The 22,893-nt window shown below is 37.1% G+C and overlaps 1 protein-coding gene across 1 annotated transcript; it reads right to left on the reverse strand.

Annotated features, from left to right (window-relative positions):
* Nucleotides 1-14,373: 14,373 nt before the first annotated feature.
* Nucleotides 14,374-17,726, reverse strand: LOC140853476 (putative laccase-9). Its single transcript, XM_073248203.1, has 6 exons — nucleotides 17,622-17,726; nucleotides 16,689-16,840; nucleotides 16,331-16,575; nucleotides 15,967-16,095; nucleotides 14,870-15,832; nucleotides 14,374-14,561 (listed from the first exon to the last, which is right to left on the reverse strand). Exons 1-6 carry the CDS (start codon nucleotides 17,724-17,726, stop codon nucleotides 14,431-14,433), a joined length of 1,725 nt encoding a protein of 574 aa, XP_073104304.1. The 3' UTR covers nucleotides 14,374-14,430.
* Between the last annotated feature and the right edge of the window lie 5,167 nt (nucleotides 17,727-22,893).

A 22,893-nucleotide genomic window follows, 5' to 3' on the forward strand; every position in this document is an offset into this window, starting at 1 on the left:
TCAATCATCGTAGATTGAGATTATTAGTATATACTATCAAGCATAAAAAGCATTCCGACCTCATGCTTGACACATGATCTTGGAATCTCCTTTCAAAGAAAAAAACCTGGAGGACCGATCCCCACTGGAACTCTCAGAGTCCACCGTTGGAGAATGGAGGAGGAGATGTAGAGACGATTGGGAGGGAGAAAGGAGTAGAGAGAATGAAGGGAAACAGGGAAGAAGGTCCAAGAAGATAGAAAAGTGAGGGGGAGAGTATGAAATCAGTAGAAGAGCAAGAAAATCAGTATAGAAGATGGGGATGATTGATCGAAGAAAATCGTCGGCAATTGGAGAAGACCAAAAGAAGAGGCTGGGGGGGGTCAGGGGGATTTCTCAGGATACCCAGAGAAGGCTCTAGAGATCTAACCCAAGGAAGAAGAAAAAGAAAGATCTAAAAGCATGAGAAGAAAAAGACAAAACAGAGATACGATCTCTATTTATAGGCGCAGGGGGTGGTCTGATGCGGATACCGAATCATCCCTGATTGTTGGATGACTGACATTTGGCATATTCCCATTGGCTAGCAGGAGCTGTCAGTCGGCTCATTAAAGAAGGTCATGCTCGGAACAATGCGCACTGCCCTTTGAAATCTTTTTCCTTTATTCACTGATACAACCCTTCATATCACCAAACAATCGTGGATGCACTGTTGCAACTGAAGGCACGTGCCCTCTATCTTCGACAATTTTAACTCGATGTATTCTCTTCGTCTGAACCAACTCTGATTCAAACTCAAGAGTAGGGGATATGTGTTAGAAATAATGTGTCATCTAAGTCGAAGACATGAATAATAACTTTGGACCTTATCGATCCCAGCTGCTAGCCTCACCTTTCGGTTGAACCTCCCTAAGTAGTGTCTTCAACCGGAAAGCATCTTGAATTCAGCCACCAATCCCGGCTACTAGCACTAGAAAGGCATTCCTGCTAGCCACACCATCAGCTGATCCAAAGTCCTCCAGTCGAACTCAGTCTGATTCAGGATTAACCTTACATCTTTTTTCAAATTTAAACAATCGCAACCCAACAGCCGGCTCAAAAGTAAATAAGGTAGTCATAACTGTCGTCTTCCAAGATTTTCAGCTCTAAATTTCATCTTGTTACATCCAAACAGGTCGGGATAAACCAGAAATATCACCCTCCAAATGGCCTTCATCTTTATCTACAAATAGAGGCCTCAAAGGGACCCTCGAGGTATGCACATTCTCTGTCCTGCATGCTCCTTCTCATATATTTCAGAGATCTAACTTGAGTGTCGGAGGATCTCCACCAGAGTCAATGCTGACCAAGACTTGTTTGTAGGTCTCATTGCACTTGCGGTCCTTCTCGACTCCAGGCAGCTCGACCTGGGTCAAAAATCTGCCGCAACATATACTAAAGGTAAAAGGACAATATATATTTTCTTTTGCCTTAACTATTTAACCATCATGCAGGAACATCTTGCATTCTGAATCTTATTATTGGAAATAGAGGTATAATGGTCCTGTGAAGCTTGAGTGTTCTTGCAAAACTAAGAGTCTATATATTTACTTGTAAGAATTAATACTTGTTGTTCATTTTTCTTCAAAATCAATATATAAACAATTAAATGAACTAAGTGATAGCGAGGTGGATAAGAAGTGGGGCCCTCATCAATCAGATGGTCAAACATTAGAGCAAAAGGTTAAGAGACTTAGAGCAGAGCATGACGATGAGCGGAAAGAGATGGAGACCTAACGTGAGGAAGTCAAAATGTAATAAGAAGAAATACAAAACAACTTTGAAGTAAAATTTCAACAATAACTTAATACTAGTTTAAGCTATTCACTCGAGACATGATTTCTCATTCATATTCGAGTTCATCCTCATCACAGTCCCCTACTGATCAGATAAATATAATAGTTAACATCATTAACTAGTTAGTTTTCTTTACTAACTTTATAATTTTATATTAAGTTTGAATGATAAATTTGTTTATAGCTTATGATTTGGTATTTAGGGTAATTGACATATACATATACATATACATATACATACATACATACATACATATATATATTTATATAGACGCACACATACACACACACACACACACATATATACGCAAACACACACACACATATATATACACACAAATATATATATACACATACACACACATATATATATATACATACATACACACACATATATATATATATATATATCTGTGTGTGTGTGTGTGGAGATCCGATGCTTGATTGAGTTTCGTTGGATGATAAATGGATGCCACTCCTTTTAATTACATACTTAGTAATTGCTAGTCACTAGTTGATGTATTAAGAAAATATATATTGGCTTATATTATAATTGATATTTGTAATAGAAATTTAGGTGAAGACTTGTATTATAAATATTTTAGAGATGGACATGCATGGATTTGGAACTATATTTTTATTGGATGATATGTATTTTAATTTTTTTTAAATATTTTATAATTATATGAATGGATATAGCTTTTATAACTTGTGTATGGTCATAGTGTCTAGAATTATAATATCTAGAATTCGGCTTGAGATGAGTGCAGATGGATAGATACTAGGGAAATCAGGATGATAATTTATGTTAATTATGATATAACTCATAAAACTTGATTTGATGCGAGTGTGTTGGTGGGTCTAAATCAAATGGCAAGATGAAAGTATAGTATTTTGAATTATTTTTAATTGATTAGAGCAAAAATTAAATTTGAAAGATTATATGATGAAAATTGATTCTTCAAATTAATGGATGACTTGAGATAAAAGTAATCCTAAACTTTTTAAGATCTAGTGGCAAGAAAAATTTCGAGGACAATCTTTTTTAGCGATAGAGACTGTCTTGACCAACCTTATTAACTTGGTTTAGGCCCAAAATTAGATCCAAAATCATACTCGCATTGAGAATCATCTCTTCTATGATTTTACTAGTGAGAATCGAAACTAGGAGGGAGACAACACCTCCCTTCGGCTCAATTTAATGGATTTAGGCTTCCCTTCCACCTCTTCATTGAATATCTCGACTGTAGTGGTTGCTTAGGCTATTAATGGGATGGCTTCTGCCACCATCACGGCCAAACACCATCGAGAAATAAAGTAAGATTTCAAAATTCTTTGATTTGTCTTCCTCCACATCCTCCTTAACTCTTAAATCATGGATTCTAGCCGACTATCATCGAATTTTCTTTAAAAGTCCTAACACTGATTTTTTCTTATTTTTTATTTTTTTTATTTTCATTGCCAACTATCATCATCATTGATGTTTGGGGATCTCGAACTTCGCTGCAATGGCCAGCATCAATGACCACAACTACCACTAGCCATGAGCCTCCTTTATTTTAGGAAAAAAGGGGAGCATGAGTCCCCTATTTTGCCAAAAAACCAAGGGAAGAAAAGAGAGAAGAAGAAAAAGAAAAAAAAAAAAGAAAAGGAAGAGAAGGAAGAAAAAAATTAGAAAAGAAAAGGAAAAAAAAAGGAAGAAAAAAAGAAAGGGAGGAGAGGGTCTCATTTCTCTCTCTTCTCTTACTTTGTCACTCCAATTTCCAAGGGCCAAATTCTAGCTATAAGTTAGGTTATGGTTCTAGCATATGTCACACACTCGATTGCATATTCGCAATTCACAAGCAGTGTTGGGTAAAGCATATAGCATCTACAACAAAATAAAATATAAATTAATAGACAATATAAAAAATTTGATTTTTTGTGATGATATTTTAATGATGAAAAATTTTTCATTGCAAATAAGTATATTTTTGCAATGAAAAAAAATATTGTCAAATATTAAGTAGTTGCCATAAAAATTATTTGCGATGAAAAAAATTTTCATCATAAAAAGTTGAATTTTTTGTGACGAAATGTTAATTTTTATTGCTAGAAGTAAATTTTTAACTATAAAATTTTTTTTATCGCTAAAATTTTTATTTTTTATAATAAAATAAAATTTTCATCATCAAAAATTAATTATTTATAATAAAATAAATTTTTATCATTAAAAATCAATTATTTATGATAAAAAAAAATTGTTGCAAAAAAATACTTTTTTGCGATAAAATTTTTTATGTTTGGCGATGAAAATATTTCATCACCAAAGTATTTTTTATTGAAAAAAATGGATTTTAGGGCAATGAAAATTTTTTATTTAATTTTTTACAATGAAATATTAATTTTTGTTGCTAGAAGTAAATTTTTAATGATGAAATTTTTTTCATTGCTAGAGTTTTTATTTTTTTATGATGAAATAATTTTTTTATTATCAAAAATTAATTATTTATGATGAAATAAATTTTTCATATCTAAAAATTAATTATTTATGTAAAAAAAATTTTGTTGCAAAAAAATATTTTTTTACGATAAAATTTTTTATGTTTGGCGACGAAAATATTTCATCGCTAAAGTATTTTTTGTTGAAAAAAAGAGGGGTTTAGGGCTAAATCATGCCCCAAAACCCTTTACGTGCGTCTCTCTCTCTCACTCTCTCACGCCGTCGAGCACGCCATCGATCGACCTCTCTCGCTCTCTTACGCCATCGAGTGCGTCACTGATCAGCCGATTGAAGCCGTCCCCCGATCAGCGTCGTCCATCTGTGCCACCAGTCGGTCGATTGAAGCCCTCCTTGATCGTCGTCCTCCCTCCACACCACCGCATCGGTCGTCATCCTCCCTCTCCGATTTCCCCTCTCCCTCGCTCACTTTCTCTCTCTCCCTCTTCCTCTCTTATGATTTTTGCTTCCCCTAGGGTCGCCTCCAAAACCGTCGTCATCACTCTGCCTCTGCAACCGTCGTCATCACTCCACCTCCACCGCCGTCCCTCTTTGAAGGTCGTCGGGATCTCTCCCTCTCTCTCAGGTACGACTCTCTTCGGATCTCTCTGGCTCTCTCTCTAACAGTCCACCTATAGGTCATGGCCATCGCCGTCGCTCCACCGTCGATTGTTCATGTCAAAGCATACTGCCTGTGACATGTGATGGCATAAGAAGGGAAACAACATCGACGACGATGTCATGAGACATTCATCATATGGAGATGTGTGGAAATATTTCGATCATGAATATCCATAATTTGCAGCTGATTCACGAAATATCAGGGTAGGGTTGGCAATAGATGGATTTAATCTATATAGTAATCTTAGCACTACATATAGTATGTGGCATGTTATGGTGTTTTTCTATAATTTACCGCCTTGAAAGTGTATGAAATCACCTTTTAATCTGTTGGCTTTGTTGATCCCCAATCTCTGTGCTCCTGGAAGAGACAGACATATTTTTAGAATCATTGATCAAAGAGTTGCAATATTTGTAGAAAAAAGAGTATGAAATGTATGATCATATCGCAAAGTTGCAATACTTGTGAGAAGAATGGTGTGAAATGTATGATCGAAGAGTTGCAATACTTGTGGGAAGAAGAAGAGTTGCAATACTTGTGAGAACATGACACGATCGATATAGGACAATTGCAACAAGACGACTGCGAACCTGAGGATATTCCTATTCTTGGAACATCGATAAGGGCACGGGCACGATCCAACAATAATTTAGGGTCACATTCACATGTGGATGATGACTTCATCAATGATGATGATGATTTCATCAATGACGATGATGATAGGACTTCAGGGTCAATGCCTTTTACGAGTCCTGTTGATGACGATTATATGGACACGAGTTCAGATTTTGAGAATAATAATTAATATAAATAATTATTTAATTTATTTTTTTGTTACATCATGTAGTATTTGAGTTTTCTTGATTACATATTGATTTAAATTATTTTAATCATTATAACATCATGGCTGGTCCTAGATGTGGACGTTTGCGGGGTAGACAGTAAGCTCCACTTGATGATATACATCTTCACTTTAGCATTTTGCATGATGAGTTAGAGGACTTAAATGAGACTCAGCAGTCTGAGTCCACGGAGCAGACTAGTGCTCAACCAGAGCCTACCCAACCGGAGGTCATGGCACTGCAATATCATCCCCCTACAAGTACATCTCTATCAAATTTATAAACTATGTATATTTTTTTGTTATACACATCCATTGGTAGATGATACATGTTCATTTCATGAATTTTCATACAGAGGAACACAGCAGCGATGCACGATGCGTGGTCCTAGTAGGGGCCTTGTTTTGGAGAAATATGTGCATACGCACAATAAAAAGCTGAAAGTACAGATATTTAGAGATCATCTGGTTGGCACAGAAGCTAGTATAGTCACCAACAAGATCAATCTGTATATGTAAAATTATTTTTCGTTGGTCATCGAAAGTTTTAAGCATGTCGCCTCTCGATATCACGATGCCCTTGTCTCTCACATCAAGGTAAGAATTAACTTCGAATGTCTTGCATATTATTACATAGTCTATATTATCTTTTCTCTAATCTCTTTTGTTACACTTCAAAGATGTTACATGGATAATTTTTTGTTATATGGATAATTCTTTATTACATAAATAATTCTATATCTTTGCTTCTTGTTATGATTGAATATTCATATATGCAAGATAATATTAACTTCAAGGATTGGGCCAACGAATAAGTGACGGTATGTATTCTCAAAATGACTGCAAACAGATACAGAGATCGACGATGTAGGATTCATAGGTACTGCAATCAGTTACAGGCGAAGGAGATTGACGCTATGACCCAGTCTTATAGAAATTGGGCTGGGTCAAGTGACGATTGGCGGTGGTTATGCTAGCTTTTTGGGAGTGAGGCATTTAAGGTATGTTTAGTATTTTAAGTTATTTTGATATTGTTATGTCCTTTATTTCTTATAATTATATGTATTTTTTAGCGATGATCGAAGGCGAATAAGGTGAATAGGAGTAAGATTGATTCTATTCATATACAAGGAAGTGCCTCTTTTGCATAAAGAATGAAGAGGATGGTACGTAACTACATTTGTAATTGCATGCTGTAAGTTCTTATTGAATATTTAAATTACTTTGATATCTTTTTTCTTCTTTTCTTTTATTTGAATAGGGACTATCTGGGATCGACGCCTATAGTAAATTCTATCAGAATAAAAATAGTGAGTTTATAACCGAGGAGGCGAGGCAGCGTCATGTAAGTATGGTATTACATTTTGAATGCTTTTAAAGCCTTTGAAATAAATTTATGATGTTATTTGATCTATTTTGAAGGAAAAAATGTTACAATTGAGAGTGCAGGCGACGAACGAGGTTGGATCTGACAGCGGTGCTGGATCACAGCCTATTTGTTCGATGACAGATGATGCGATCTTGGATGCCAACCTTGGACGATAGCTAGGGTCTGGGCATAGCCTCCCCCCGACCGCCTCTTCGATCATGTTCTCTGAGTAAATAGCACAATTTTAGTATTTGTGTATCTGGAGAATTGCGTCGAAATACTGTCAAAACTTTTTTGGTGTAGAAGATATGTATGGCAATGTTAAATTCTTACGTTCCTGAATGGAATAGGACCACCACCCTATAGGTAGGAGATATGAGACATTAGTCAACTATTATTACATAAGATTGACTGTATAGTTTGTATCATAAATATGTAGGTATGGATCGTAGTTAGATGTCATTGCGTGATAAGTTCTGTCCCGAGTATATTGTGGGTGTGACGTCTTTCATGAATGTGGCATCCAATCACACTAGAGAAGATGGAAAAGCTTGTTGTCCATATCGTCGATGTAGAAATTTATTTTGGTGTACCCTATCAGATATTCAAAATCATTTATACGAACACGGTATAGATGTGACTTACAAGAGATAAACCTGTCATGGTGAAGATTTACTGACTGGCTTGATCATGTTGTCCAGAAGTCTCACAAATGCATCGTCAGTAGGTGGATCACCCAATCGTGAAAGGCAAATACTTGGTGCAGAAGATAGAGAAATTCTGGAGGATCTGTATCCAGAGTTATTTGAAGCAAATATGAAAGCAGGACCAGAACATCAGCATCCCATCTCGAGACAAGAAGCTGAGGAGGACAATAACATGCCTGTGAACGATAGATTCGAGCATCTATTAAGAGATGCACAAAGTGACATTTATCTTGGTTGTAAGAAGTACTCTATGTTGTTCGCCGTAATAAAGTTATTACATATGAAGACACTTGATAAGTGGTTTAACAACTCGTTTAATTGGTTGCTTAAATTTTTGAAGGACCTACTGCCTGAGAGAGAGTTACTTCCGTCTAGTTATTACGAAGTCAAAAAATTATTGAAAGAACTCGGATTGGGAGTCGATGACTTGGGCCTATGCTGCAAAAAGATACATGCATGTCCGAATGATTATGTTCTATTTTGAAAGGACAAAAAAGATCAACAAGTATGTCCAATTTGTTTTTTAAGCAAATGGAAAGAAAGTCGTGGTACGGATAAAAAGAAAAAAATATATCGTGTAAGATTTTGCGGTACTTTTCGATTACGCCACGATTACGTCGATTATTCATGCCAATGCATACTGCCTGTGACATGCGATGGCATAAAGAGGAAAACAACATCGATGATGATGTCATGAGACATCCATCAGATGGAGATACGTGGAAATATTTCGATCGTGAACATCTATAGTTTGCAGCTGATTCACGAAATGTCAGGCTAGGGTTGGCAACAGACGAATTTAATCTATATGGTAATCTTAGCACTACATACAGTATGTGGCCTGTTATGATATTTTCTTATAATTTACCGCTTTAGAAGTGCATGAAATCACCTTTTAATCTACTGGCTTTCTTGATCCCCAATCTCCGTGCCCCTGAAAAAGACAGACAAATTTTTAGAATCGTTGATCGAAGAGTTGCAATACCTATGGGAAGAAGGGTGTGAAACGTCTGATCATGTCGCAGGAGGCATCTTTCGTATGTATGCAGCACTACTTTGGACAATGAACGATTTTTCCAAGTATGGCAATGTTTCTAGATGGTGTACAAAATAGTATAAAGCATGCCCAACTTGTAACGATGATATTACATCAGACCGTATTCGTGAAAAGATTTGTTTCACTGACCATCGACGTTTTTTGCCAGATGATCATAGATGGAGGAAAAGTCTTAAGTTCAACGGCAAGCATAAACGACATGCCCAACCAAGGTTCTGATCTATGGACAACATTTTAAATCAACTACCCAACCCACAGAATGTCATATTTGGTAAGATTCCAGCCAGCCAAGTAGGCGTGCGAACAAGTATTAAAAATTGAAGAAAAAGGAATAAGTTGTTCGATCTTCCATATTGAAAAATGCTTCTTCTTCGACACAATCTTGACGTCATGCATATTGAAAAGAACATATTTGATAATGTATTTTATACCATCTTAAATATCGATGGAAGAACGAAGGATACCGTGAAGGCTCGTCTTAACTTGGCTGATATGCGATTAGAAAGGAATTACATTTAATTCAACAGGGAGATAGGCTGGTGAAGCGATTGGCATGTTATGTACTGAACTGAAGAGAGAAATCAATTTGTCACATATCTGAGATCAGTAAGATTTCTAGATAGATATGCCTCAAACTTGAAACGGTGCATCAAGCCGAAAGATAGAAAAATCATCAGGATGAAAAGTCACGATTACCATGTGCTTCTACAACATGTGCTCCCAGTTGGTTTGCATGGATTATTGCCGAATAATGTGTGCGATGCATTACTTGATCTAGAAACTTATTTTCGAAACTTATGTATGGAGACGTTGAGGTGAAGTCAAATCGATATATTAGAGAAGAAGATTATCATCACTATCTGCAAGCTCGAGATGATATTCCTTCCTGCCTTCTTTGATATCATGGTATATCTTTTAGTTCATCTTCCATATAAGGCTAGACTGGGTGGGCCAGTACATACAAAATGGATGCACCCAATTGAAAGGTAATTGCATGATATTGTAAAATTTATTATTCATTATTGCAAAACTTATTATGTATGCATATCAATTGACAATTTATTGGATAGAGAGATGCGACAATACAAGAGTGTTGTCACTAACAAAGCACGGCCCGAAGGTTCAATGACGGAGGCACATGTAATGAATGAATGTTTGACATTCTGCTCTATGTACCTTCAGAGAGTGGAGACCAAATTTATGAGGCCGCAATGGAATGTAGATGTTGACGACATTCTAACCGATGGATTGTCTGTGTTCTCCAATGTTGTCCAACCATATGATAAGATAGATTTTCGAATGTTGACACCACAGGAAATGGATGATATGCATTGATATGTGCTAAATAGTTGTGAGGAGGTGGAAGCATACATGATGTGAGTATACATTTAATTTTTGCAATATTGATATTGCATGAATATACGTACTTGTAGATTCTAAATTAAAATATACATGTTATTTCTGTATCACTTCAGTGAGCACGAAAGTGAGCTCAGAAGAATCAATCCTACATTAGCAGCGGCACAACATAGGAATCAATTCGCATCATAGTTTAACGAATGGGTAAGCTATGTTAATGTTCACCTAGACTTAAAGGTTCGTTTATATAGTATTTATTTTGTCAAACTTAACCTGCTTATTGTTCTTTTAATTGTAGGCAGCTCGACTACGTATAGACAATCCTAACTGTATCAATGATAACATAGCCGCACTTGCACGAAAACCTGATAGACGTGTATCGGTATATTCAGCATGCATAGTCAATGATGTGTGGTTCTTAACGAAAAATTACAATGACGATCAAACCACACAGAATTATAGAATAAGCATGGAGGGCGAGCACAATGGTGAAATAATAAATTTTTTCGATGTTCTACATGAAGTTATAGAGCTGAGGTATAGTGATCTTCGACGGGTCGTGTTATTCGTGTCGATGGTATGATTTAGGATGACACAAGTCAATTGTTATAGACCCTCAACTCTTCAGTGTCCACACTGATCACGTGTGGTATGAAAGTGATCCTTGTATTTTTACAAAGCAAGCAAGACTAGTGTGGTATGTTGATGATAGCAAAATGAAAGAGCCTTGGTGAGTTGTAATAAGAGCTCAGCATAGATATTTATTCAATCTCGCACTTTTCACATGCTCGAATGATGAAGGTCTAAAAAATGAAGTCTGTGCAACTATTGAAAATGAAGCATATCAAATGCAAGCACTAGATAACATATTAGTGCCAGATGACATGATCGATATAGGACAATTGCAACGAGATGACTATGAACCTGAGGATGTTCCTATGTTGGAACATCGACAAGGGCACGGACACAGATATGATCCAACAATAATTTAGGATCACAATCACATATGGATGATGACTTCATCAATGACGATGATGATAGCACTTCAGAGTCGATGCTCTCTACGAATCCTGTTGAGAATGACTATATGGACACGAGTTCAGATTCTGAGAATAATAATTAATATGAATAAGTAATTCAATTTATTTTTTTGTTACATCATGTAGTATTTGAGTTTTTTAGATTACGTACTGATTTAAATTATTTTAATCATTACAACATTATGGCTAGTCTTGGACGTGGATGTTCGTGGGGTAGATAGCAGGCTCCACTTGATGACACACATCCTCACTTTAGCATTTTGCACGATGAGTCAAAAGACTTAGCTGTCTGAGTCCACAGAGCAGATTAGTGCTCAGCCAGAGCCTGTCCAATCAGAGGTCATGGCACTACAGCATCATCCCCCTGTAGGTACATCTTTATCAAATTTATAAACTATGTACATTTTTTTGTTATACACATCCATTGCTAGATGATATATATTCATTTCATGAATTTTCATATGCAAGAACACAGCAGCAACGTGCAGTGCGTGATCCTAGTAGGGATCATATTTTGAAGAAATACGTGCATATGTACAATGAAAAGTCAAAAGTACAGATATTTTGAGATCATCCGGTTAGCACAAAGGCTAGTATAGTCGCCAACGAGATCAGTTTGTATATGTGGAATCATTTTTCATGGGCTGTCGAAAGTTTCAAGCATGTCGACCCTCTATATCACGATGCTCTTATCTCTCACATCAAGGTAAGAATTAACTTCGAATGTCTTACACATCATTACATGGTCCATATTATCTTTTCTCCAGTCTCTTTTGTTACACTTCAAGGATGTTACATAGATAATTTATTGTTATATGGATAATTCTTTATTACATAAATAATTCTATATCTTTGCTTCCTGTGATGATGAATATTCATATGTGTAGGATAATATTAACTTCGAAAATTGCACCGACGAACAAATGACCACATGTATTCTCAAAATGGCTGCAAACAGATACAGAGATCGATGATGTAGACTTCATAAGTACTGCAATCAGCTACAGACGAAGGAGATTGACCTTGTGATCCAGCCTTATAGAAATTGGGCTGGGTCTAGTGACGATTGGCGGTGGTTATGCGAGTATTTTGGGAGTGTGGTATTTAAGGTATGTTTAGTGTTTCAAGTTATTTTGATATTGTTATGCCCTTTATTGGTTATAATTGTATGTACTTTTTAGCAACGATCAGAGGCGAATAAGGTGAATAAGAGTAAGATTGATTCTATTCACATGCAAGCAATTGCACACTGTAAGTTCTTATTGAATATTTAAATTACTATGATGTCTTTTTTTTCTTTTCTTTTGTTTGAATAGGGACTATCTGGGGTTGACGCCTATGATAAATTCTATCAGAACAATAGTGGGGAGTTTGTGATCAAGGAGGAGAGACAGCATCATATAAGTATGGTACTATATTTTGAATGCTTTTAAAGTCTTTAAAATAAATTTATGATGTTATTTGATCTATTGTGAAGAAAAAAATGTTATAATTGAGAGAGCAGACGACGAGGGAGGTTAGATCTGACAGCGATGCTGGATCACAGCCCATTTATTCGATGACAGATGATGCGATAATAGATGCCATCCTCAGATGGCAGCTAGGATCTGGACATAGCAAGCACTCAAAAAAATCTCGTAGTTCGTCATCCGATCGGTCTGATGATGCCTCGATGCCAGAGGCAGTCAGGACATTGATGAGCATAATGCAGGATCAAAATACTTATTAGATGAATCACAGTTAGATGCTCGAGAGGATAGTGGCTGCAATGGCGGGATGGCTCGGTATCGACGCTTTCGAGTTAGCACCTCTACAGCCGCATGATGCCGCCTCTGCACTGCGATAGCGACACACATTGAGCCAGGGATCGATGTCTGGAGGAGGGAACGAGGCCAACAACTTTGATGATGAATAGTTTATAGTTTTTTTTTATTTTAAATGATGTATGAACTCATACTTTTGTATCTGATAATGATAGCTATGAAATTTATTATTATTTAGAATTTTGAATATTTTTATTGTGTTCATATATTTTTATATAAAATATGCTTGATCAAATGAAAATTTACATTTAAACAGGTACTTTCATAGTAAAAATAGTAAAAAATATTTTATTTCATTCCTAACCTAATATAGTGATGAAATATTAATTTTATCGTAAAAAATAATTAAAAAATTTTATCACCCTTAAATATTCAAATTTTTACTACATATTGCGATGAAATATATTATTTCGTCGCTAAAATTATGATGAAATACATTTAGACCCGATAATCATAATATTATAGATGAATTTCTTTTCTTATGGATGAATTTCTTTTTGTTTTCTCTTAAAAAATAACATAGTGACTTCAAAATAAATGCTAAATCATTTCATATAGGAAATTTTCTAAAGTTGCATACACCATATAGGAAATATGATCCTCTCAAAGACAAAGCTATTTCATAAGTTTTCCATTTAGGTTTGATTCCTCAAATGAAAAGAAACTAAACTGGACATTTAGATTAAATAATATCGATCCTTTATTTAAATTAGAAAAGGGGGGAAAAACAATGCTGATCATTTATAAAAGCTCATAGAAACTCAAAAATAAGATTGTTTGAAGAATGAGCTTCTCTCCTACTTGGAGATGGGGCTAAGAATTGGGGTTTTTGAGGCTACCGTTATTGGTGGGACTCCTCTTTTACCGATTTGGTGCAAAGTGCCATGCAACGGAGTGCTTTGAGAGCTGTTTGGAGTGCCATTCAATAGTCCACATCACAAAAGAGGATCAATACAAAAAATACAATATTCTCTATACGATACGAATATAATTATGCACCTGAAGGAAAACTTGTTGATGTATGTGCTAACAGACAAATCGCAAATGTACATAAATATACATGGAACTCATATTTTGACTTAAAATATAATTAATTTATTGAGATGATCCATGAAGTTACAAGTATTTTATAGTTGATAAATAGATATTACAAGAACAATGCAATAAATCAATCTTCAAGTTCCCCATGTGAATTATAGAGAATACTCCCTATCCTTTTATTTAGGAATTACCTATATTGATGGGGAAGAATATTACAATGGTTTAATATTTGGAACGTTACAAGCAAGAGATATCTAAAGCTTTTTTCATCCAATCTTCTAACAAGGAGGCATGTTTGAAGGTGGAGGTAGCAATTGGGCTTGCGGGCTCGTACCATTCTTCACGATAAATGCAGTATCCATTCCCCAGCTAAAATGGCGATCGAAATGGCAGTGCATGAACCAGACACCTGAACAATTTTTTTAAAAGGAATAAATAAATATGTACGTGCGAGAAAACTAGAAAGAACTTATTTTCATATCTTTATTCAGGAAAAATTAAAGAAAAGTTTGGGGAAAAATAGCTCCAACTCAACAATATTAGGAGACATTGTCAATTAAGTGTTATAATATGAGAAAAACTATTAAATCATTTTGATTTCATAAAGTCATGATAAAATCAAGAAAAGAATGTATACTCAACTCAACCCACGACACTTCTAAAAGCCAAGTCAGCCCATGACCAAAAACGTACGTGAAGAAACGAAACCAAACTCACCTGGGTTTGTAGCCCTGAATCGGATAGCCGCCCACCCATTCTTGGGCACTCCAACCGTGTTCTCAAGTGGTGGGTCTACGAAGTTATAGCTCGCCGGGTCCTTCCCCTGGTCAAAATTTCCGAACCCCCGTCCCACCACAAAGAATCTATAGCCATGCAAGTGCATGGGATGGTTCTCCCCAGCCAAAAGGTTGGTTCCCTGAAACACTATCTCCACACTAGTATTATACTCCAAAACCCTGACCTCTGTCGCCTTCCTCGTAAACACCAAGCTGAACGGCAAGTTATCTGCGGTAAAGTTGAAGTAGAATGGCGGCTGACTTGGAAACCCCGTCCCATAGACTCCGCTGATGTTCTGGTAATAGGCATCGAGGACATCGATCCGTGGCAGAACATAACTTAAGTTGTTAAGGCTAGCGGCCAGCCGGTTTCCGTTGGGTCCCCCGCATGAGCTATTGGGGCATAAAATCTCATTGACCGATACCGAGATGATGATCCGTTCATCGATGGTTTGCGGGACATCCACCGGGTGGTCTTCGCTCGCTAGAGATCGGAGGTTGGCAGTGAAGTTGGTCGCCGAATCGGTGTCATTGTGCGATGGGAGGTTGGGTAACTGCGGAGAGGTCGATGAATTACTGGTGCCATTGATGTACTCTATGATTGCTGTCGTCATAGTGTTATCGAACGGGAGATTAAGCGCACTCGAGTAGACCCAAGCTGCCATGTAGTAACGATTGTTGGTAGAGTTGGTGACAGGTTGGTTGGCCTCCAGGAGGATGTCCATGGTCTGGCCCGGCGTGATCATGATGAAGTCAGTTGTGAATGGCTTGGTGTAGCTCGCATCAGTGCCGACCACGGTGAGCCGGTGTCCGGCGATGGCGAAGAAGATCTCGTTGTTTAGGACTGCATTGACTACTCGGAGGAGGTAGGTCTTGCCATGCTCCACCAAAGCCTTAAACGTTCCTATATATATATATATATATATATATATATATATATATATATATATGCAGTTATAAACAAAATAGTAAGATAGACCGCAGGCACACTAGTGAAAGAAATATGGCTGGATGAGCGAGCAACACATGGGGGTTGACCTGGTTTGGAGCAGCTGTAGAGGTCGCCGGGTTGGCCATTGATGGTGTAGGCATCGGATATTTGCGGGGCACCGCCGGTGCGGAGAGCGTCTGCTATGACTTCACTCACGTTGGCGTTCCACCATTCTCCTGTTGGTAATTGATACAGTAATAATGAACCGGTCGAGATTTGGTCACCTCCCAGTGAATCAAATTTAAGAAACCTACTTATATTGTATCCATGCAAAGTTTTACGTACACCCAGTTAATATGCTAACATACCGTTGCTACGTTAGTAGCTATCGGAGTGGGCAAAAAATTGAACTGTGCATAGGTGCGTTTAGGCTCGCTCGAAGAACCAGAGGATAAAGAGAAGAGGATGTACCTAGAATGATGGGAATCTCCTCGTAGGGCTGGGGAAAGGGGAAGGTGGTGCCGTTTCGAGGGTACAGTATAATTGCTCCATGTACCGTCGCCCGATCCCAATCACTATGGGCGTGCCACCAGAGGGTCCCTTCCTCTTCAGACAGCAGGATGGTGTACGTGAAGTTTGCCCCAGGCTGGATTGGACACTGTGTGATGTACTCCGGCCCATCGGACCATGGATTTCTTGGCTGGTCCACCCCATGCCTGAGAATTAGTGTAACCAGAATTAATATACCACACGGTACTCCATTAATTATAGGCATCCAGTAGTTCATTTAGTAGTTTCAAATAGAAGTGCTCAGAGATTAGATACGTACCAATGGATGGTGATGTTGTACCCAGCATGGTTGTGAACACTAACGATAACTGTGTCACCCTTGCGGGCTTCGATGGTTGGCCCTGGGAACTGGCCGTTCACCGTCAGGATATTCTTGGTGTGACAGAGCCGAGTGTAAGGAGTTTCTTCTATCTGCAGCAATTGGGTAATCATCATAAACTATGGAAAACCGACTCAAACTTATGCGATATTTGCTTGCAGGCAAATGTGAAATTGAAATTCTGTATAGGAGAATGGAAGCGCGTGCTAATTTGGTTACTAATTCCATGGGGAAATTTTTCACAAGACACAGAAAAAAATCTTGAGATATGTCGCTTGATAAGGAATTCCAGTCCACGTCCAAAAAGGGTACATGGAGACCAACTTCCTTAATTGCGAGCATAGGTTAGCATATAGGCAACGCATAACAAGACTATATCTAATAAGACTTAGGGCCTTGGCTTCTTCTCATTAACCTTTTGATCTAGACCAAGCCAAGACATTGGCATCCCTTCCAACAATCAAGATCCTCCCTATCCTGCACATCACAAAGTACTGAGCATCCTCGTGCAGTGGTATGGCTACCATCTATTGATGGATAGGTATATTCAGACAATGTGTGCACGGCATGTGCTCATTGTCTCCCATATTTGATGGTCATACATCTCTTGATAGCAGCCATCCATAGTTGCAGAGTATTCTACGGTACTGCATATGCACCGCAGAGGATCCATGCTCCCTTTCTTATGGTCATAGATATCAGCTCCTAGTTAGAAAAAATAAAGGAGAAAAGAGGGAAGGAAAAAACAAAAAAAAGAATAAACTAGCCATATGTGGTTGGACTCATATTGCATTGGAATCTTTTTCATGAAGACACCGTATTTAATTAGTATGGAAAAACTTCAAATGATGATACTAGTTGAGTTAAACTTACGACAAAATCATAATATTGAGTGGTTGCCCAAATCGGACTAGCAAGTAGACCAGATAACACCACAAATCCAAACAACTGCACGATGGAAACCTTAAGGAGGCCCATAATTTGACAGGAGAGGGAGTAGAGAAAAGAGGAGGGAGAAGAATTTTTGTATATGTTGTTTGGCCTTTGAGACATCCTTCATGCCGTATTTATAGAGGCAACTGTTAGCATGGCTACGGAATTTGCGACAAGATGATTAGTTCTAGTGGTTTGGCATGAACCCATTAATTCACGTTTATTTAAACGAAGTAACTCCTTAACATGCAGTCAAAGGCCTTTCTTTTTTCCTTTTTGGTTTTTAAAAAAGAAAAATCTCAAAACCGCTAGAGGAATGCTATCAAAGGCTTTAGTGGATTGAAACTCTTCGAAGGTTTCGCTGGGTTTTACTAATTAATTTTTGGAAAGTCAACATACTTCACGGTCAACGGATATCTTGCCCAACGGGGTGGTGCTTTGAGTTGGTTCAAAGCTCAGAGCTCACAGGCGCTCTTCTAGTTTCTGGCAGCCTTCCGACTTTGGGGTTAAGAGACCAACTCAATAAGCATACAACGATGAGAGAGGACCATGCAACGGGTCTCGGGATTGGATTTTTGGGATAGAAACTCAATGATTATATTCTTATAATAAAGAACAGGTTTATTATTTATCAGAAAAAGCAACAGGTTTATTGTCTTCATGGACGGAGGCAGAATGGGTTAATTACTTTTTTTGATCACCGACTTACAAAAAAATTAAAACAAAATAGCCACTGATCTATAATATGTAACAAAATGATCATCGATCAATTTCAATTTTATTATAACAAAATGATCATTCTGTTATATTCTTTGCTTAACAGATGAAATTACTCAGAGTGACAATTCTGTTATAAAATCAAAATTGATCGATGACTATTGTATTACATGTTATAAGTCAGTGACCATTTTATTACCATCTTTTATAGGTCAGTGATCAAAAATGTAATCAACCCTAGGCAGAATTTTGTCGGACCACTTAAATCTTAATGCTTCTACTCACATTATGTAGTCTTTATTCATTTTTCTTTTCTATCATATTGGAGTGTGTGAGGTTTTTATTTGAATTCCGATACCAATTTGCTTATGTAGTCCTGTTAAACTCAATAGCTGTTTGATTGACATTATTAGTATATCCTGAAGGATAAAAGGACATAAATATTTTCTTTTACCTTAATTATTTAACCATCATGTTCCTGCATCCTGCATTCTGAATCTTGTTATTAAAAATAGAGGCATAATGGTCCTATGAAGCTTGGGTGTTCTTGCAAAACTAAAAGCCTATATATATATATCTACTTGTAAGAATCAACAGTTGTTGTTCATTTTTCTTCAAAATGAATATATAAACAATTAAATGAACTAAGTGATAGCAAGGTGGATAAGAAGGGGAGCCCTCGTCAATCTCCAATGCCTATATCCAAGAAAAGGCCCATCAATCAGATGGTCGATAATGTCGAAATGACTGATCACCACAAATGATCATGAGGTTAACAACTAAAAGCCTTGGACCTTGCATGGTAGGCAGATGCAACCAAGCCATCCTTCCGAATTCCTGTGCCACCTTCAATTTGACTTGGACGACAAGATGGTCAAGATTAGTTGGCTTTGCCTACTTTACCTACATATAAGCAAAACTTCAAATCAGTCTGTGGGCTTCGAGGAACCACGAGCGCCTCCCAAACGACGTCTGGCCTGCTATCCTCTTCGCCAGGTGGTTAATTATCACAATTACATGGAATTGCATTATAATGGTATCCCAAGTTACTGCTAAATAACAGCTTATGCCTATTATATCTAATGACTGCAATTGGCCATTTTAGCAGAAAATAATGGATGACGAGAAACAAAATCACTATTTATTGGTAATACCTTGGTTTGTTTATAAAAAATGTTGTCATGAACTAAGGCTAATTAAAATGATATATATGCATCCGTTTGTTTGCACGTTGCCTGCTAGCGTCTTTTTAACAAAAATAGTGGATGCCACTTGCAGAGGAACGGTATAATGTCAGAGGCAAGAAAAAAAAAAAAAAAGGATATATATGTAGGATAACATTTTTACAAAACAAACATGTAGTTTTTTTTTTTATATAATAGTGGATGACGTGGGCATATGCACCTCTTCTAGGGTCTTTGTTTTCTCGACACTAAATGTATATATTTGTTGCGTGCCATGTATTCAAATGCTAAAATCTACTTATGAGCTAGAGGCCAAAAAAGCCATCACTAAAAGAAAAAAAACAAGAAGAAGGAGGAGAAGACCTTTCCTACAGAATTTCCTCATGAAAATTGTTTTAAAGATCTCTACAAAAGAAAAGAAGTTAATTTCGATGCTTGGTCAGCAAACAATCTAGTTTCTCATTCACATAGCTAGATAGGGGGACAAATTGGGTTGGCCCAATATTTTGAGCCAGTGTGCTGGCTTTAAAAAACTTTGAAGGTCTAGAAGGATAGAATTGTTCAAAACTTCGGATTCAGGTTGTATCTTTTATGCAAACGAATGATATTTTTTTTTTGCAATATCAACCATTAGATTACACTATGACCCTTCAAAACCTATGCAGATAGATGGAAGAAAGAGATTGAATACTTGTAATCATTTTTCTTGCGGATACAATCCAAACCCTCAAAATTCTAGACTTGTAGTCATTTTTGACAGGTCAAAAACAGCATGACATGGATGGACAAAACTACACTTATTGTATATAATATACAGTGTACATATTACAATATAAATATTTTATACAATAAATGTTATATCGAAAAATATTTTTATACACATACTACTAATCTATCACCGGCAATTTTTTTTGCTTAAATTATAACTAGACCAGATTAATCAGCAGCTAACTGCCTGAATTTTAGGATACTATTTGTTGTTTTATTATATAATTAAGACTCTGGGTTAACTCCAAGTCACATCACTACAAGAAATAGGACAATTAGCTATGCAAAAAAAGCATAGCTAAACTTAAGAAAGCATCGTAAAAAATAACTACCGATATAGAAAACGTCGGCAAATAAGCATCGGCAATAGGAGGGTCGTTGATTCCTTTTGCTGATGCTTAATATTTTTCATCGATAAATATCAGGTTTTGCTGATGCTTATAAAAAGCGTCGTTGATTCTTTTTATCTACGTAACAGGAAAGCATCGGCAAAAAATATTTTTAGCGATGCAAAATTAATGTCAAAAATAGCCAATTTACCTACGCTTAAAAAGTGTTGGCAAATATATATTTAGCGATGCAAAAATTATGTCAAAAAAAATTTCAGTTTATCTAGCTTAGTAAGCATCGTTAAAATTAGCGTCATTTCGTGACATTAGACAAGCGTAGGTAAATCTGTTTAGCGACGCAAATTAGTGTTGGTAAATATTTCATAGCATCGCTAATATGGCACGCTAGACATCCTGGCACGCCCTTTGGCGATGCTACGAAATATTTATCGATGCTAATTTACGTTGCTAAATATATTTACCTATGCTGCCCTGGCCGGCCCCGCGGCCCCTGCCTCAGCCTGACCCCAAGACGACCCCACCAGCCATGTGGCTCCTGCCCCCAGGCCCCTACCCCACTGCCCCAGCAGGCAGCCCCACCCCATCGGCCTCCAAGCCCCCGCCCCGGCCCTGACATCGTCATGCCAAACCCCCATCCGTCGGATCTCGAGCCCCCGACCCACCTCCCCCGGACTGCCTCTGATCCCCTCTTTCCCCCACCATGGGATCCGGCTTTCTTGAGCCATCGAGTGCCTCCTCAAGCCCCGAGCCCCTTGCCCACCTCCCCTTGGCCGCCTCTTTGATCCCTCGACTGCCTCCCCGAGCTCCCATCCATCGGATCCCGAGCTCCTCGACCACCTCCTGCCTCCTCGAGCCCTAGCCGCCTCTTCGAGCCCCTCAGCCCGCCTACCTCCAATCGGATCGTCGATTATCAGTATATGATGGTTTAATCTTTTGGATCTTTGTTTTTAGTGATTTCTTGATATTTTGTTTGATAGTTTATTATTGTCCAGGTGTTAACATATAGAGTTGGAGAATTATAGTGATAACATGGTTGGATTGCAGTCAAAGGAGTAATTGGATAATTCTATACTGCCCATTCATGTATCATTATTCTGAAAATCTGATGTAGTGTTTTATTTTTAAACTTTTATTTTTTACATGTGTATACTTTAATACTTTATTTTTTTAATCCATTAGCTAGTTTCACGTGCACACTGTCTTCTTTGTATTATCAGATCTTATTTTGTATCCAAGGGCTCAATTAATGTTTGTTGGTCCATGATTCTGAAAACAGTTCTCATACTTGTAGCTTAACCGAGTTGAGTACATGCATTCAAGGGCTTGGTCGCAAAGCAAATCAAATACATTATTATATTACACTAGCTCTACTTTCTTAGTGTTTAAGAATATGAATTACATTTGTTGGTATGATGCTACAGTAGAACTTGTATGCTTTTATGAATAAGTTAGTGTCAAAATTTTGATTCATCCTACTTGATCATAGATTGATATTATTAAATAGTAAATTTTTACTTTTTATGTATTGATGTCTTCTACTTCCCAAACCTAAATGCCTTGATATTAGTTTTTGCATGTCTAATTTGATTAATTCGCTAATATCAATTAATGTCGGTTGCACCTTGACTGCTTATCATGTATGATGACCAGAATAAGAAACAATCTTGGATTGCTTGAAACAATTTATGAATGCAAGGATAAAAATTTTTCTATAGTCATTTGAAGGAGAATTTTTGCATCTCCATAGAAAATTTACTTTTATAGGGTTTACTTTTTAACAATAACCCCATAATTTTATTTGACATTTCCTTGCCTTGACCTCAGATAACATAAATGAAAAAAAAATGAAGAGATATAGCTAGTCAAGAATATGTTGTATCTGTCCTTATAAGATTAGATCTATTTTAGAGCTTTTCTTAATAAAGAATGATAGTTTTGATCATTTGAAATAAGAAAGGACATCAAAAAGTGTTCTCAGCCATTACCGCCACATGCATGCTTTCTTATTAACTTTAAGCAAGCAGTGCCCTCATTTAATGGCTGGCTTTCGATTGTTCATTCTAATACTTGAACAATTTTTATACTTAACAATGGTCCAAGTTTTTGTCCAGCATAATTTATGAAGCAAATCAACTCACTATAGTTCAGTGAACAAAGTAATGGAATGTACTGTGATATCAAAGTATAAAAGTA

This window comes from Elaeis guineensis, chromosome 13, assembly GCF_000442705.2.
Source record: "Elaeis guineensis isolate ETL-2024a chromosome 13, EG11, whole genome shotgun sequence".
NCBI classification, from domain to species: Eukaryota; Viridiplantae; Streptophyta; class Magnoliopsida; order Arecales; family Arecaceae; genus Elaeis; species Elaeis guineensis.

Bases quoted from the DNA above. Each gene is read 5' to 3' on its own strand.
- LOC140853476 (XM_073248203.1), bottom strand. From the start codon at position 17,726: ATGGGCCTCCTTAAGGTTTCCATCGTGCAGTTGTTTGGATTTGTGGTG. The intron at 16,096-16,330 runs GTACATCCTCTT...AATTACCAACAG, and splicing joins GGAGATTCCCATCATTCTAG to GAGAATGGTGGAACGCCAAC. The intron at 14,562-14,869 runs GTGAGTTTGGTT...AAAATTGTTCAG, and splicing joins ATTCAGGGCTACAAACCCAG to GTGTCTGGTTCATGCACTGC.